The 18,579-nt window shown below is 42.9% G+C and overlaps 1 protein-coding gene across 1 annotated transcript in view; it reads right to left on the reverse strand.

Moving 5' to 3' along the window:
- The window catches only part of LOC147457768 (tonoplast dicarboxylate transporter-like), a 48,221-nt gene extending 45,224 nt beyond the window's left edge, over positions 1-2,997 (reverse strand). Inside the window, exons 1-4 of the mRNA XM_086512581.1 lie at positions 1,652-2,997; positions 1,514-1,557; positions 1,327-1,422; positions 1,088-1,205 (exon numbers count right to left, since the gene is read on the reverse strand). Coding sequence (XP_086368707.1) covers positions 1,088-1,205; positions 1,327-1,422; positions 1,514-1,557; positions 1,652-2,708 — 1,315 coding nt within the window. The 5' untranslated portion in view covers positions 2,709-2,997. The remainder of the gene's footprint in view (positions 1-1,087; positions 1,206-1,326; positions 1,423-1,513; positions 1,558-1,651) is intronic.
- Between the last annotated feature and the right edge of the window lie 15,582 nt (positions 2,998-18,579).

The raw sequence follows: 18,579 nt of genomic DNA on the forward strand, positions 1-18,579 counted from the left end.
AAATAAAACACTAAATAGAAATGGGCTGGCAACAACATGGATAATGGAACTATTTGAAGGACAAACCAAGCCTACTGAATAATCAAACTCCTCTGCTAAGAAATGACTCACAATAGTGCCTACTGTGAGAGGCACCTATGACTAGATCTCCAACGAATCGGTCGACTGCTTAGTTGGCCTCTCCTGGGGCACCTCAGGATCAATCTGCCTGCTGATCCTTGTGGTCTATCTGCCTGTCAAGTTGCTCCAAATCAACCTCTCGATCCAGCCTCTCAAGATGCTTTACCTCCTCAACCCTCTGTTCACTACTTGCAAAAAGCTGCCCCTGACCCTGCCTGTCTCTGTCTCTCTCTCTGCTCATCACTCTGACTATTCTGCTGATGACCCCTCTGATCCCTGTCGTGCAGAGTCCTCCTGCTGGTCTACTGTGGTTAAGATGGTCAGGGTCTCCCAACGATCGATCTGTCTCTACTGTGTCCTCTAGGGAAATCCCTCATCAGATGGCCCATCATATAACATTAAAGACACTAATTTGGTCTGTCGTGATCCATATTCTCTAGAGAATCCGTGGAAGAGGTGCCAACCGCCTTAATAGATGAGACAAATCCCTCAAGCGCATGAAAGGTTTTCCAAAAATATATCCCATTTACATCAACAGATCAGGCAACCTAAATTGTGCAAGTAGCTCTGGGAATTTGGGAAAGCAATTTTTACTAGATATTTCAGGACTTGATATCTCTCCTCAAAAGTAGCCAATGCAAATCCTTATACCACGGAAACAGAAAAATCAATACGCCCGGAAGAGTGACAGGGTAGAAAGTAACCACGGAGAATGGCCATGAGAGTACCTCTACCCAACAAAATGATGTCCTTCACTCAACCACAATCCTCAACAAAATGATGTCCTTCACTCAACCACAATCCTCAATAGCTACTGACAACAATAACCAGAAACTCTCGGGCCATCAGTCCTCGCAGCTACCACTCAAGATTATCCAAAGAGTGTGAAATAATGCAAAGATAATATTTTGCATAAACTAACAGCTTAGCATATAAATGACGAATAAAACTTGAAAGCTCCACTAACCTCCTCCAACAAGCAAAATGATGTTCCAAGGAATGTCTTTGCATTGAGACCAATTCATCAGCTTTTGTTTCATATCCGCTGGGTTGGGAAGCACAAAGAGAAGGATTGCCATCAGGATCTGCCAAAATTGACATACAAGTTATCGAAATGGAAAACATTGACACAGAAGAACTCACTGATTTTTCAAGGAACTTGTAAGAGCACATATTCAAGGATTTGTATCTATCTGCAACACTTACTGTCACGGAGCCATTTGCTGGGTAATCATCAAACAAAGCTGCCCATCCAGAAGCATTGCCAGTTAAGGACTTTGTCATCCAAAGAACTATGAGAACCTGAAATCAATGTAAGGAAAATGTGGCCTCTGTATCTGAGTGTTGAGAGAGAGAGAGAGAGAGAGAGAGAGAGAGAGAGAGAGAGACTTACAAGAAAAATCAACAGTATTGCGATTTGATCCGATGTGATCGGGCCTACAGAGAAGAGAAAAAAAATCAGTGTTAGAAAACACTCCCCTCCTCATTGAACAAAAAAATCCCAATTTTACAAGGAAATGAGCCGCATTACCGAGCCTATCAAGCTCATCTTCCAAGTGAAGAGAATGTAGCGAAGCTGACACAGGCTTCACGGCGGAGGGCGGGCAAAAGAAGATGCATACCAACACCCACAACGCAAGTGTGAGTATAATTGCGAGTGGGACTGCAAACAACATCCACTGCATATAATAAATTACTTTCTCTTTAGGGAAGTCTGTCTCCCAAATGCCAGAAAGAATCAAATTCACAGCGTTTCCAGTGAGTGTAGACATGCCACCAATTGTCACCGATATTGCAACGGATATGGCCACCCCCCTGCAAAAATCAAGCTCTATCTTGAGAGCATCTTCAGCAGCCATATTTGACAGCACATTTGACAGGTGCTTTTCAAGAAACATAGACGATTTCCTCTCAAGTGGATTCAAAGGCCCATCAGGTTCCTGTTGTTGTTCCCACGTGTTCTCAAAGTCACCAGGTGGGTTATTTGCTAAGCTCCCTTCCTGCAACTGAAAGCCTGCATGCACTTTCTGTTGCACCGCAATTGCCATGGGCATGAGCATAGCTGCTGCAGCTGCATTGTCAACCCACATACTGATAAACGCGGAACCGATGCAGAACCCAAAGAGAAGTAAGCGAGGATCACTCCCAAACATAAGCACAATGTGGAGAGCCAGACGCTTGTGAAGGTTATGGAACCGCACTGCATTCGCCAGTATAAAGGAACCGAGTATGAGGAAAATCGTATCGTTTGTATATGATTTTGAGACAGAGCTTGCTGTCTGGATTTCCAGAAGAGGGAAGAGGAAAAGAGGGACAAGAGCGGTGACTGCCAGAGGGACCGCCTCCGAGACCCACCATATAAACATCCATGCCATAGCTGCCAGCATAGACCCACTCTTGCCAGTGTCGTCACCTATGTCTACCGTAATGTAAAGGATAGCAAACACAACAGGACCGACTACAAGGGCAAAGTCCCTGCCGTGTGCTCCTAGAAAGGAGGTGAATTTCTGTAGACATGCAGTTGTAAAAGATTGCAGTCTCCTGATACGCAGGAGAGGCTTGGTTGCATCATCGTCTGCCATATCCATGTTGGCAACAGCTGCTATCTACGATTTTTTTGCTCGGTGGTGAAAAATCTTTTCATAGTGTGGACTGCGCGCTCTCTCTCTCTCTCCCTCTCTCTCTCAAACTCACGGCTTCTTTCACAACCGCAGCCCGGGATTCCGTTGCAACTTGCCAGAACTCAGAAGAGAGACGAGTGTCCGAAAAGTTCTGTACAGAATCTGTACAGAAGCTGATGGGCGAGGTGCGTAGAGACGTGTTGCTTTTGCATTTCAGGGCTAATCACGAGAGAGAGGACAGATAACCATACTTTTGTTTATTGCTCCTCTCAGAGAAAAGAGAGAACTCCTCAATTATGGCCCGATCCGTGTCATATAGACGCATATGCATGCCCGTGACAATGACACTGTGTGATAAGAATATTGTTTTTAGTACTACCAGACCCTCCTCTTTAGGCCTCGTTCCAGCAAAAGGCATGCCCACAGCCTGTCACCATCACATGAATAGCCAAGCAGTTCAAACTTCACACACAAAGCCAAGAGGGTAAATTGAACAACAAATAGACGTTGATAGCATGGCTAAATCCTAGACTTTTTGAGTGGGATGTCCTAAGATCGACGCACGTTTGCTTTTGAAGCTGCAAAAGTACGCGGACGAGCTCTTCTGGTTGATGAGGCTGCTCAGCCGGTAAAACGGACTCAAAGTTTTTGGCAAATGAGCCAATGCCACATCTAAAGTATGTCCTTGCTTGCTACAATTGTCCTCGCAATCTAAACCACCCCTTCTTTGCCACAACCCTCTAAAGTATGTCCTTGCTCGCTACAGTTGTCCTCGCTATCTAAACCACCCCTTCTTTTCCACAACCCATGGGGTGTTGGGCATGGAATCAAGTCTCATTGATCCCAAGTGACAAGCACGCGCAGCACGCAATTGAGGCCATCGAGTAATGCAAACTACTCTCGCGTTGCCCACATAAGTGGCAGAAAAATGAATGGCAAACGCAAGATGAGGTGGAGGTCTCAAGATTTGGTGTGTCCCCCACAATGAACCCCTACCCCAAGGATGAAAGTCCAACACCTTGGCCAATATGCCTAGGTGTGTTTGCTTAACATAGATGTGGGTTCGTGTGGATATGAATCGGAAAAAAAATAGTAGTGAGATAAAAACCAATCTTAAAATCCCAAGGTTAGGTTTTATTCGAGAGGCCAACAATCACGATTAAGCGATGGGCCTATTCTTGCATGGGGATCATTGATCCCATGCACATGAGACAGTGGCAAATAAAGTTGAGGCTACTTAGGTAAAAGCCCCTAATTAAGGGCACTGAGGTGAGGAAGCTCATAGAAAGCGCTATGGTGCCCTAATTTGAGCGGGAGTTGGTTCTAAAGATAGCGGAAGATGTGCCAATCATGATAAGCATGGCGGTTGACGATCCGGCAATGAGCAAGAAAATTTCCAGGAAAGTTTTCAATCAGTGCCAAAAGAGCCCACTTTGGACACAGTTGCACCAGTAAAAGGTCAACACTTGCTAGGATTTGAACCCAAAATTTCGTGAATCATTTGCGCACACGTCACGCTAATTGTCCCAAGACTCACCTGTTTGTGCCTTTGTTAGGGCCCCGCTAGTGCTTTTTTTATGTCCAGCTTTTGGGGGTCGTCCACGTATTCGCACCTTTACGCTAGACCATTAGCACAAGAGAGTTTGGGGTCTTGAGTGGCGGGTACTTGCTGTGATCTACAAGAATCAACTCCAAAAAGGAAAATGAGCGTGCAAGATCTAATCAGATATAGATCAAGCCTTTAAGCTCACAAAGATTGTGGGGGGGGGGGGGGGGGGGGGGGGGGTAACTCACAAGGAGTTGGGCTCATGGGCTTTCTTTCTAAGCCGTCCATTCACCTGGGGATCTACGCACACAAATCCCTACCCTTGATCACATGCTAGAGTCTTTGTTTAGGACCCCAAGCCTTTTAGGCTGGTTACACATTCACCAATGTTGGCTATTTGTTGATTCCACAACCAAGGGTTTCTCAGCACATCGACTTGGGCACCTACTACACATTACACAATGTCGGTTGCAGCTTCATGCCATATCCTACTTGGCATCCATCACACATCCAAAACCGTGAGGGTTTTGGGGCTGCCCAATCTATGGTGGAGCCTTATTTACCCAATCAGCGAGCGCTACTCTAACATGCTTTACTCACTATGGCACTCAAAAGCTTCCATGCAACACCCCCTTGTGGCAGTGTGTAACTTATGCAAGTAAATTCTTGCCCTCCATGTGCAGCTCAAGCCCGTTTTTGTGAATAGGCAGTGTGTAAACACTCTTTATTGTCCAAAGTTGTATCCTATGGGTTTGTGTAGATGCATTCTAAGTTCAATTCCCACGTGGATACTCCACAAAGAAAAATTGTAATTAGTTGGATCAGCATAAAACATATGTATGTAAGCAACTTCTCGAGCTAAGAGAAAAACATTGTGTTATGGGTCATGAACACCCACACATTCATGTGATCTAGCATGGCATGACGCATATGTATGTGCTACAACTTCTTGAACTAGGAAGAAAGTAGTTTATTGTGGGTCTTTAAAATAGGCACCATAGTGAGACCCTTTATTTGTCATGTCAATGGTGTTGGAGATGACTCCAACCTTCTTCATAGTATGGAATTTCCTCTTAGGTGTCTGTGTGGGGGTATGTATGTGTGTGTGAAGGTCATGGTGGTGCAACCACAAATCGGCTTGTTTTGAGGCGCATGCACCAGCTACTAGCCATTTTCAGTTGGTCTCCCTTACCACAAGCAATGGCTTACATGATTTTCCATTGTTACCTTTATTTGTCATTGTGGCAAAAATCAACTCTTCTTAATCTTTGATGAGTGTTAAGCAGCTCTAAGTTTCTAGGGGGAAGTGATTGGGCTATTGTCCCTTATGCGTGCCACCTTCCCTCACCACTCATAGTTGCAGTTGTCCGCTTGCTTTCATTTAATTTGCGATTTTTTCTTTCTTGTTTTTAGTGGTTCCCCCCTCAATGTCTTGGTTGAGCTTCTCTAACAACCCTTTGTTGGGGTAAAGGCGTTGCGCCTTTGCTTGGGGTCGGACGTCCGATGTCCGACCGCCCGCCCATCGTGTGTACATACCCTTATTCTTTGTATATGAAGAATAAGGAGCTCCTCACTCATTACACTTCCTGAGTTTGCTCCACCGACACTCTCGTGCTCCTCCCCTTCCATGCATCGCACCGCAGACACGCACTCACAAGTGGTATCAGAGCTACAGCTTGGCGACAACGGTGGTCTATCAATGACGGCAGAGCTCAAACGGAGCTTGACGCTTCACGGCACCTGATTGGAGTGGTTCAGGGCGGATCGGCACGAATCGAGCAAGATCATGAATCTCGGCACCCCAGCGCGTGCAGCCCCTCTCAAGCATGTGGAGAATCTTGAAGGAATTCGGGACATTTTTGCAAATACAGGGGAAGGAAGCTTCTGGCAGAAGACATTAGGTGCCATCTTGAGATTGAAATTGAGAGGTTGAGGAGAAGCAGGCTTTGAGCAGCTGACAGGCAGCAAAGCTTGGGAGTGTGTGGTGGTGAGGCGCGCACACACACATACACACACAAAAAAGGGGTAGCAGCTCAACATGTGCAAAATCGGGCCAGGACCTCTCGGGCAAGAGCAGCAAGGGCACATTTTGCTAGCAATTGAGCAGTAAGAGAACTAGCTGGCAATACTGGGTGAGAAAATGAGCAGGTGAAGCGGGTAGATCCGAGCTCTTGAAGCAAGGAGCTTGGAAGAGAGAGAGAGAGAGAGAGAGAGAGAGAGAGAGAGAGAGAGAGAGAGAGAGAGAGAGAGAGAGAGAGAGCCTGAGGATAAGAAATCGAGCAGAGCCATGATCGGTTGCAATTCGGGAAGTAGACTCATAGGGGAGCAGCCAGAGGAGCCCGTAGATCTTGTGAGCAAGAGGACGATCGGGTCCCTCTCCCCGCAACGTTGGAGTCACACACACACTCTACTCACGTCAGACTGTCTATAGCTCGCTGTCTATAGCTCGTTGTTATCCTCTGCCACACACAGCCAGTTGATAGGCTCTGCAGGTTTTTGATAGAGAGATCAGTAAAAGTTGACTTTTAAAAAAAATTGACTCACACTGAAAGTGTGTGTGCAAGCCCTTGTTCCCACCTCGATCCTTCGATCTCCTGTCCCCACACACACACGCCCGAGAAAGATTGAGAAAGAGAGAAAGATCTTCTCGGCAAGGGATTGAGAGAGTGCGAGACTTCAGGGATTTCATTAATGTAATCACAATCGTGTGATTACGTCAATAACTCCAGTATTTACACAAGAAAATCACGTGATCACGTTAATTGTTAACGTGACTTTAATTATGACCTGCAAAAACCCATAGAGCCTGTTAGCCCTCTAGGTTTTTGATTTTTCCCTGCGGGGCCCGCCGGGCTTTTTCATTTTTTCGGCGGGCCCGTCGGGAAAATAAAAAAACCCAACGAAAGTACTTATATATAGTAAACAGTGTGCTAACTGCGGTCCTTTAGCTACGCACATCTTTGGGGAGTGTATCCGAGTGCCGGGTATAGTCATCTCCTTGTGAATTGGCCTAAGGTTACAAAGTCACAGGTCCTTTTTTTGGGCCGAACGTGATTCTTAATTCAATAACCACTTCTTTTTTAATTTGTTTACTGACATAAAGGTACGAAACCAAAACGATTGAAAACTTTGAGAGTCATGCTCATTGCGAAGAAGCCATTGGTCCAAATGAGGGCTGTAATTGGTTTTAGAAAATGAGCATATGTAAATGACGAGTCGATAGTCAAGGGTCGGATGTCTTGTACTAGTGTACTAGGCATATAAAGATCCTTGAAGTCTTGCATTTTTCACCATCATAGATTTGAGTTGATTTACACTGTCACTCCACAATATAAGAGCTATAATCCTTAATTGGGTTAAAATAGCTTTTATATAGTAAATTGGTTGCACGGGGGGGCTACAATCCTTCAATGGGTATAAGTAGTCCTCAATTGAGTGATTATATTGAAGATTTATTTGCGTTAGTTCATGCATTGGTTTATACAGAGAGTGCATTATGTATTACGATAGATTATTAGTGCATGAAATGACCAATCATATATTTTATTGCTTTCGTTGGTTTTTTGTAGCAATTGAAATTAGATGTGTCTTATTGTTTGCAAATCAAAGTGGACATATAAATAACCATTATAATAATAATTTCATTGAGAAATTCATAGCATTGTTGTAGTTATTATGCCGTGCATAGACTGTATTGCAATGTGTATGTTTGCGCACAATATAGGTGATCGATATGTGGATTGACTAGCGTGCATTGAAAATCTCATATTGTGCATCATGGTTATTTTCATATTGAATGGTTGTAATATATAATGAAAATAAGAAAAATGTTCCAAAAACTGAACATCTGGTTCTTTTGTCTTCATTTTTAATTTAAAAGCACTAGAGCAAAATGTGGGCACAAGTGGTACGAAGAAGCCAAAGAATAAAAAAGCTCCTGGCAAAGAGTGGGATTATACTCACAACATATGCGGCTGATATATGGAGTGGCAATGTAAATTTTTTCACATCTGGTTCTTTTGTCTTCAGTTTTAATTTAAAAGCAATGGAGCAAAATGTGAGCACAAATGGTACAAAGAAGCCAAAGAATAAAAAAGCTCCTGGCAAAGAGTGGGATTATGCTCACAAAATATGCGGCCGATATATGGAGTGGGCAATGTAAATTTTGTCACACAACAAAATCAGGTTATTAGGGATCATTTTCTGGGTAGCGTTAAAAAGAGTTGTAAGAAATGTGAACATCCTCAGGCACCTGCAGTTGCAAACCGTTTGAGAGAAGAGCTCGCCAAAAAGGGTGGCAAGAGACAACAGATATATAGCTCTATGGCTTCGAGCCAAGAGTTCTCAAAGCCAAATATTAACTCTGTAGATCCTGTAGTGATGCCAACTAACCTTAGAGAACAATCTGCCCATGGAGAGGAAATTACAGGCAGTGTTCCTTTTAAGCGTCACAATGAAGGTAGGCTTGGTCAAATGCATCAAAAATCATTACATCAAAGATTTCGAGTGCAGTCTCTAAAAGAAGCACAAACTACACTCACCAAAGCAATATTCTTTACTGGAAGTGCTTTGGTCATGGTAGATATCAATCATTAGAAGGCTGCTTGAAAGAAAATCAGTGAGTTTGGCCCCAGGATTTTCAACTCCTTCTTATCACACGATATGAAATGTTTCTTGGACAAATGTTACATTGAAATCAAAGAGCGTGTTGGCAAAATAATACTTGGGAATGTTACACTCTCAAGATGTACAATTGTGAGTGATGGTTGGTCAAATGTTCAAAGAAGACCGCTGATCCATGTAATGCTGGTTTGTCCAAAGGGAAACGTTTATAAAGGTGATTGATAGTTTTGGTGCAATTAAAAGTGACAAATACATTTATGAGGTCTTGATTAATGTAATTAAAGAAATTGGCGTTGAACATTTCGTTCAAGTAGTGGACAACGCAAAGAATTGTAAAAATGCCAGTAAATTAATAAAGAAGCGCTTTCCACACATTTTTGCCAATGGTTGTAATACGCACAGCTTAAACTTGGTGCTGAAGGATTGGTACACTAGCGAAGAAACTGCATGGTTCGTCAAAATAATTGATACAGCGCGTCACATTGTGAAATTTATCTTGAAATGACAAATAGTGCTCAATTTGTATAGGATGCGCATGTTAGTGATGTTGAAACTTCCTGCTGAGACTCAGTTCTGCACGCACTTTTATACCTTGGAACCAGTTCTCCGTAATAAATGCGCTGACTAACACATTCAATTGCGCGGCCTTTGATGAATGGCAGCTTGAGCTCAGAAAGAAAAAGTAAAGATAAAATTACATGTCTATGTGGCAATGTAAACAAGGCTTCTTGGTGGAGGAGTGTAATGGATGCATACTATGTAAGGCGCCAAACTTGGGCAAAGTGTGGATGACATGGTAGTCAGTCCAATAGAGTCTTGAACATCCCGAAGAGCTGAAAGAGTCTGTAGTAGAGAAGGAGTGGCGACTATCATTCTCTAGCAAACAGCAAAATTTTTTGGCCAAGTGTTTTAATGCAAGCTGGAAGAGCGCTCATAGTCCACTTGATAGTGTTGCTTACATGCTCGATCCGGAGTATCGGAATATAGATCTGATGTCCAATACAAAGGTGGTAAGCGAGTTTTATCATGTGGTCAACACATTCTACTCCAACGTTCATGACCGAATTGATTGCATCAAAGAAATGAGTGCATTTAGATTAAAAGAAGGTCCTTTTGCGAATGATTTTGTACAGGTAATGGCAAAAGAGAAACCTGCATGGAAGTGGTGGATGATGAATGGTGGAGATCATTACTCTACCTTACGTCCCCTTGCAATGAAAGTACTGGCACAATGTGCAGCAAGCTCAAGTTCAGAGAGAAACTGGAGTATGTACAAATATGTTCATAGCACTATTCGCAACAGACTATTAGCAGACAGAGCGGAAAAATTATTGTATATATTTTGCAATGAAAAGATATTGAATCACATCAAAAGTGCTGGCTACAAGGAGGAAATGCCAACCTGGTTGTATGATTGTCAAAACGAAGACGAAGAAGAGTTCAGTATTGGTGTATCTCAATGCACTATAGACAAAATAGAAGAGAATTTGATAATAGATATGGAGTTTGAATTACAAGGAGAATCACAACACTCAGACTTAGAACCAGATAACAACTTTATAGATTCAATATAGCTTGAGAGTAGAATGAAGATCGTGTCAAAAACCATTGTAAAAGACATTATATTCAAATGTGTTTTGATCATATACAATGCTTCATATTCGCGATTACATAGTTTGTCGATCTCAAATGTGTTGCTCTGAAGCAGCATCTTGTTCACTAAACAAATTTCTAATTGTGATAGGGTATCTTGGCGGGCTTGCTTGAATTTATACTCATTTGCCATGCCAAATATAATATATATGCCTTGTGGAATATCTTGTGAACAGATTGCGCATAGGCTACTATTTTGCATTAAACAAATAAGACAAACAAAGTGATAATAATGACCGCATGTCAATGTATAATATCCACTCCATCCATCAAAATTCTTGTAGCAAATTGGACATTGGGAAGATGAGGATGCATCTGAAGTAGACGAGGGGACCAAATCTGGATGCAGGACAAGGTGGCTAATGTGTGTCCCTTGTACAGGTGTTGGATTCACTCGATGGATCAGATTTTGAACGTCCTGGCTTAAGCGCTGAATCTTTTCTCCATCCGGACCTGCGAGGGTTGGGGTGTTTGGGTGGCTATAGAAAGCCGTGTTATTTTTGCATCTTTCTCTGCTAATTGTGTTATGTAAATATCCTTCTCTCTCTTTAATTGTAGGTTGGCGCCTTCCACTACAATGCCAGCTCATTTCGGGTGAAAGTACATAACTCTTCCTTATATCATGAATGGCAACAGTTGTCTCCTTTGACGAAAAGTCTACTGGTCGCTGTTGCACAAAGTGAACATATAACATTTTTGCAAAATGTAATGCACAATCTGCATTGTGCATGGATGGATGGCCATAAACTTCCAAGTAAATCCTCTCAGCGTTTTCTTTGATCGCATCATGGTTGCACTTTGAAAACTTCCACCTTCCTTTCTTGATATCTGCATCCTCACATGGCCATGTTGTTTTGATCATGTCCTTTGTCACTTCTTTATTGATCTCTTTCCATTGCATGTGGTTTGGATTTGCCCATTTTGAGAGTGGTCGAGTAGTGTGCATCGCTTGCGGTGCCAACATACCGTGTGCTAGACACTTCATGTACAAAAATGCATTAATAGCCTCTTGTTATTGATCATCGGGCACCGATTGGATGCCAATATCTTGTTCTTCATCGGCCATTTTCTATATCAATAACAAGACAAATAGACAAATATTCAATATCATTGGCAAATATATATTCTCACGATTCAACAGTCTCATAGATGCACAAGATAGCAACTTCTCGTCCACTACATAAGACGTTAGAATCCACTAAATCAAACCTCAACTAATGCGACTAATTGAACCATAAGACAAATTTAAAATACCGACAGTCAATACGACAAATTTGAACTGACTAAAGATAATTGACTCAAGGAGGTGAACCACTTCAAACCAGATAATACAGTTTAATAAAAAATAGAACACCCTGGACAAGACAGATGTAAATCATAAAAATGTTTAGATCGGATAAAATGATGGTGCAAGTTCAACAAGGGGACGTTGGACAGGGTTAGGATCAACAATATATTGTAATCTGAATAGCCCTCATAACATCTTTGTCCGGGTGGTGAAAAATAAACTTTTATGGCTGCACTCCAAAAATCTTCCAGCATGTCGATAGATAGCCCAATGCATAAATGTCGCTCACTTTTGTGTATGCATTTGTGCACCGTGGATCGTATAGTTTTGGAGCAATCCATGGTCACTTACCCATCTCTGCATCCCTTGCTCTCTGTGCCTCCAAAATTGTAGATTCCGGCTGTGCGCTTGGATGCAGATAATTAATTGCTACGTGCTTAGCTGGCGTTCTGAGCATCATCCCCCAATCAATGATGTCAATGCGAGGTTTATTTGCACGAGTAAAGTCCAACATTATGTAAAACGATTGCGGGTGCAGGTCACTTTGCACTATCCTGACCGAGTGGACAGTCGCAACGCCATCGATTAAGGCATGACAAATGGCTGGCATCTTCTCGATCATTGCTTTGATCTACGCCATGCTTATCTCTTGTACAGGAAGATTTGCTCTGCAGGCAATGACCTCCAACCATGTTGTATCCTGTGCATGTGTCGTCTGAACAATCCGTGAGCGAATGGTAAGCAGCACATCATGTCGCCCACGGTACCCCCATTGTATGTCAGGACACCGGCAAGGCCGGACTAGACAAGGCAGGGCCGAGCTAGGCCGTGTGGAACGGGGAGTCCAACTAGGGCAAAGGGCCAGGGACATGCCTATATAAAGGGTGGTTGGGTGGTGGACTCTCAGGCTCTAGTCACCCCTGTCTTACATTGGTATCAGAGCATGGTCTATTTTGGGCAAGAGGGCGTGGAGCCACTGAGAGCTTTTTGCATGTGAAGGGCCGCCTGCTAAGGGAGGAGCTGAAAACCCTTGACGCGTGCAGAGCCGCTTGTGCCAAGGAGGGAGGAGACCTCGACCTCCACCATATCTCGTATGGCTTGGCTTGGCGGATGCGCGCTGCCGATCGGGAGCATATCCCGTCACTGTAGAGACGCCCAGGGCGCATCGCATGAGCATATCTCTCTCTCCCTCGCTATTGGACGAGAGCGACTCACACACCCATGAAGTGCATGCAAACACTACCTAGATCAACATAATGTCAATCGAGGACACAGATGACACGATAGGCACACGGAGGAAATCTCTTTAGCTTGTCAAGCTGAGACCATCTTACACATACAACACTCTGGAAGGCCAACTAAACCACAATCAAGAACCTCACTTCTCTCAACTACACCACCTAGCCACATACACACATACGGAAGGTAACTCACCTAATCATGCCAAAATCATATGAAACTTAAGGAACACCATCCCCTCACTAGGATACACCTGTCCCTAAGCTTCTACACTCAAAACCCTCACTCTAAACCCATCTGCAGAAACGCGTAGGATGACAAAACAGAATTTTGAAAGTGCCCGAAACTGAAATTTATGAGTACCTATGCGTAGCTTATGTCGCAACGATTCTATAGACTACTAGCAAGTAGAAAACAGACATCGTTTGATACACTTACGGCCACAAATAGCTTGTAGATGCGTCGGCATGTGCACTTCGTCCCGCGTGGAATGCTTGGCGTTGTCGCGTAGCTCTCCTCGAGCCTACATCAATGGTGCAGTCGGATCTCCAATGTGTTGAGCGAGCCGGGCGTAGCGAGAGGATAAAGCTCATGCTCACTCTCTTTCTCTCTCACACACAATAGACAGCAACGCTAAGTTTTGATTATGATAAAAGTACTCCTTACAAAATGACCTAAGTACCTTATATACTAAGGCTACCTTAGGTTTAACCAAAAATGGGATTGAAAGGGTCAAATGGCTTTGTATTTACAATTTGGAAGTGCCATTGCACCCCGGCTTCTGAAACTAGAATAACTACTCATTACAAATGACATTTATAGCCATAATCCGCAGCATTTCATAACTCGCAAAAGATAAGACTTTGGTACGAAACTTGAGTTATGTTGTGTTGTTGACCCAGCGGTCAACATTCCCCCCTTCCGTGTTCATGTCGTCCCCGACATGACCTGATTGTCGATGGCGATGTGGTCTTTGTTGTCGTTTTGGCTTCATCTGTTGCACTGCTTGTAACTTTGTCGAACCACAACATGAACTATTATCCATTAGAGCTGACGTCTATCATCATAACCATTCATCTTTTGAGATCCTCTGATTACTTTTGTGTCTGCTCTTCTTCATTGGTAACTTCTTTGTTCCTGTGCAATCATGTTGTTAGTGTTGTCTGCAGCTTTGTCATTGTAGGCCATTCTTCGACTCGCCATTGAGGAGAAGTATGCTATGATCTGAAATTGGTGCTCCAATTCATTTGTCAATTGATTTGAGTAGCATTTCCTTATTGTTGATTAGAAGGAATATGTACAAGAGGATGGTGATAGGTGTCTTTAGATTAGGGTCTAAAACCTGGATGACCAAAGGGAAAAAACCCGGAGGGAAAAAAATGCCTTTGGTATACGCTCTTATTGGAGTTGAGCAGTTGAACGTGAAGTAAATGTTCATGAAAGGTGAGTGCTTGGGTGAAACACGGAAAGAGTGCCTGATGTAAGTGCCAATTATGAGACACTCTATATGCATATGAGAAATTTGTCACCAAAAGCATGCAATGTGAAAGAAGGATATGATGGGTGTTTCGAGGAATAAATGTAGCACATGTGACATCAAAAGATGTCTCAATAGCTTCCACCTTTCCAAGATCGAAGGGTTTTCGATGTAGAAGTTTCTCCACTCGTATCTCACTGTGCTCAGTACGTGTGTGTCTTTTTGACCTTCTCCTTCACTTCACCAGACTTAAGTACTTAGACTTCGACTCTTTTGCTCACCTACACCAGCAGGAGCGACACAACGTAAATATGCTCAACTCTTCCAGCTTGAGCAGTACCTAGAATAGCTAAGACGCTAAGACCACAGAGAATATTACTTGAAGCTTTGGGACTAACACCTCACTCATTTTGTGGCTTAGCTACTCGACTCTGACTTGTATGACTTGTCGGTTGTATGTTGACACTGCTTTGTGACAAGTTCTTCGGCTGTTGTAGTGGCTGCTGAGACATACTTCGTGAAGTTTCATCATTTTCCTGTACCTTCTTCTCTTTTAGTGCTCAGGCCTTTCGTCAGTCTTTTCTTCATGTGGATTATGGATTTTTAAAATTTTTTTCTTAATAATAAACAAAGAAAATCTTAAAGCAACTCAACAACAAAAAAAATCATTCAAATAGAAATCTAAATGCTATGTACACTATACACATGTCCCTAGGGGCTCATATATGGATTTTGTCCCCATACTCCTCTGTAACACTACTATGAGGGCATATACTCTAAATTTCGTCAAAAAATTATAACAATAAAACGCAAAAATTCAATGCATCTCACAAAACATTGCCCTCTAATAGTTATAATATTAGGTCCGCATTCAGATTGTGCCTATGCAAGCCTCGTAATGTAGCCCTATTATGCATACACAGTCAATGCATGGAAAAGATTTATGTTGTGCAAGATGTGGGTATAAGCAATTTGCTTATTGGCATTTGTTGGCGAGGCTTCCTATTCTAAGTAATGTAATGGTGTTTGAAGCTCCTGTATCGTTGCTTGATTGAAGCGAATTGCTCTCTTCTAACTGTACTGTAATCGTAGGAAGAATTCAAGCGGCGATGCACTGACAGTAGTTTTGTTGTTCTTCTTTGGGACCCATTTCTTTGTGATTATTGGTTGTTTTGTTGCTGGCTCTCGTTTGGGAACCCATACTTGCCCATGCTCGTTTGTGTTTGAAGAGACTTCTTTGGGATCCACCTTTTTGTTGTGTGAGTCAATAGTGGTCTTTGCTTAAGCCCTTGTACGCTTGGTTGGGGACGGGATTCAGGCTTTGAAAGTTGATACTGTGGTTGTTTTGGAATCCAAATGAATTCCTGACTTTTTTGGTGCTTGAATCAACTTCTTTGGAGCCCAAACCTGAGTTGTGAAAGCTTGCAATTTTGTGATATTCTTGCCTGTTCGTGCATGCTTTCCTTGTTTTTGTTTTGGTGTTGGATCTTGTGATTTTTCATTAGAGATCTTTGTCTTCTTGATCCATATCTGTTTTTGGCCGATCTGGCTTTTTGGTATCCAGATTTTTCGAGCTTTTTGGCTTTGACTTGTTGTCCTGTTCTTTTGACCTGTCATGGTTGTTGTTGAAGGGGTTGGTGATAGTGATGGCCTGAGTTGATGATAGGGGATGTCGTAAGATTCATCACTATCATTACTATCCTCAATAAGGTTGACTTCTTGTACTTTCCCTTGATTTTTTGGCTGGTAGTGGAAAGTTACTGTCTGTTTGCTCGTGGGTGGTAGTTTCTTGGAGGACTTTTCTAGTCCATTGATTAGAGCATTGTTAGCTTGTTGCTCTGGTCGTATTCCTCCTAGGTGAGTCTTTGCATCCTTATTAGGAGCCATGTATGAGGATGCTTGTGGTGGCTGTGTCTTCACGGAGGACTTTGGAATCCACTTTTGATGCACTTTATTCGTGTAGCGATGACATTGATTCCCGGGTTGTTGATCTTCTTGAAGTTTGAAGTGTTCTACATAGTCATAGAACTTGTCGTCTTCTTCATCTTTTGATTCTCCACATTTCTTTGTTTGCTCCTTATGTCGCGAGCTTGTTGATGTCTGGTTTTCTTCATTTTTCTGGATTACACTTACTGCAAAATAAGAAACGACATCATAGCCATTTTCATCACAAAACTTTGTTGTGGGAGCATCCTCCATGGCGCACATGGCCAGAGTAGCCAAGATGTGTTCCCATCCAAAAGGATCTAACTCTTCTTCAGGAAATGGTTCTGGGATATAGTCCTTATCCTCTATAACCCGCTCTAGGATACATTCCTCACGTTTCAAGCTACCACATTGTGAAGCTCCACACATCCACAGTTCTTTAGGCTTACCTAACCAAGCTGGAAGTTCTGATCCTGCTAATGTGGTGGAATCAAACTCCTCAACCAGTGTTCTCGACACATCCCTATAGCCATGGTCCCTCAAGTTTATCTTTGTTATGGTTTCCATATGTCTCAGGTATATATGGTCATAACCCCAATCTTGGACCATTTTCAATTGTCGCTCGAATGGTCTTCGCAGAATGATGTCATAGTTGTTCTTCTTGCCAAAGTCAACAACAACAAAAGTGTGTTCATATTCAATGCCACAAGAAGTAACAAGTACTTTTTCTAGCAGTCCTAGGGGCTTTCCCTTGTGTCCGTCTGCAAGCTGCAGGGTCATTCGTGTGGATATCAAGGCAGGTTTTCCCCATTTTTTCCACACCTCTTTGGTTGCAATGGCCACACCAGCTCCACTGTCAAGGATTGCCATGGTTTTTACACCATTGAATTCCACAGGAAGGGTGGTGTTTCCATCTTCTCTCTCGTAATACTCGCCTACCTTGTTTAATGGAACTGGCCTAGTATTTAGTTGAGGCATTTCAAGCTCTTTGATGCCTTCCTCGATTTGAGTCATTGGGGTTTTTACACCAAATTTCTCTAGACATTTACCCACATTAGCCCACATGTTTGGTCTTATTCTAAGCAACTCGGCTAACATTATTGTACAGGTGACTGGGGTAGATAGAATATCTACTAGCCCCTTTGAATCGATGGCCTGGAGATAGTCTCTTTGATGGGACTGCAACCACATCTGACTTGGTCTCGTACTGTCCCATGTAGGAAGGTAGTGTTCTTAGAGAATGGGGTTGACTATCCATAGATTGTACAGATCCTTTGTCGCCCCAATACGATCGCACGTCTAGATTCATTTGAGATCCAGTCTCAAATTCCTCTATTGGTGGTAGAAACACTCCTCGTTCATCACCAGTCTTGTCTACTCGTCTTCTTGGGTCATCGGCTTCATTGGCCTCTCTGACTTGTTTCCACAATTTGTCAAAACCATCTATCTCTTTACAATCCTCAGGTATAGCTTGGTGAAATCCCTCGGAAGAGTTATCCGTGGTATTCAGTACTATCCTTGGTTCTAATGCTGGGTCTTTGAGGTTTGGTATGTGCTTATGACTAGAATCTGGCTCTTTTAGTTCCTGGTTTGGTGGGATTACTTGTGTCGGCATGACACGGATCACATCCTCAGGTTTTGCAACTGGTGGTTCTAGTAAAGTTTGGGCTGTTTGAATCATTTTCTTGCACATTTCAAACCTTTGCTTTTCTAGTTCCGCATCGGGATATGTCATCCACCTGTGTTCTTGGGTTTGGTTGTTTTTGAGCTACACATCATAGGCTTTCAAGAGGGCATCTAATGTCTCATTAACCTTCTCTGCCAACAAAGATCCTCCTGAACTAGCACTTCTCGGTTTCTCATCCGTGGATGGTTCTTCTAGAGGTTTAACCATCTGTGTAAGAGAAGGTGCCTCCTTTTCCTCATGTTGTTTTATCTTCTCCTGAGCTTCGGTAAGCTTCTCAGCTAGGGATTTTTTCTCTTGTCCCCTGTGTGCTTTCATCCTAGTCTTTCTAGCTTTCCAACTATTTCGTTTGCTCTTGGTTTTCTGACTAGGTGCGTCTGTCTTTGGTCCATCATCTGTCTT

The sequence above is a fragment of the Adiantum capillus-veneris genome, chromosome 5 (genome assembly GCF_014529385.1).
Source record: "Adiantum capillus-veneris isolate H3 chromosome 5, ASM1452938v2, whole genome shotgun sequence".
Lineage (NCBI taxonomy): Eukaryota > Viridiplantae > Streptophyta > Polypodiopsida > Polypodiales > Pteridaceae > Adiantum > Adiantum capillus-veneris.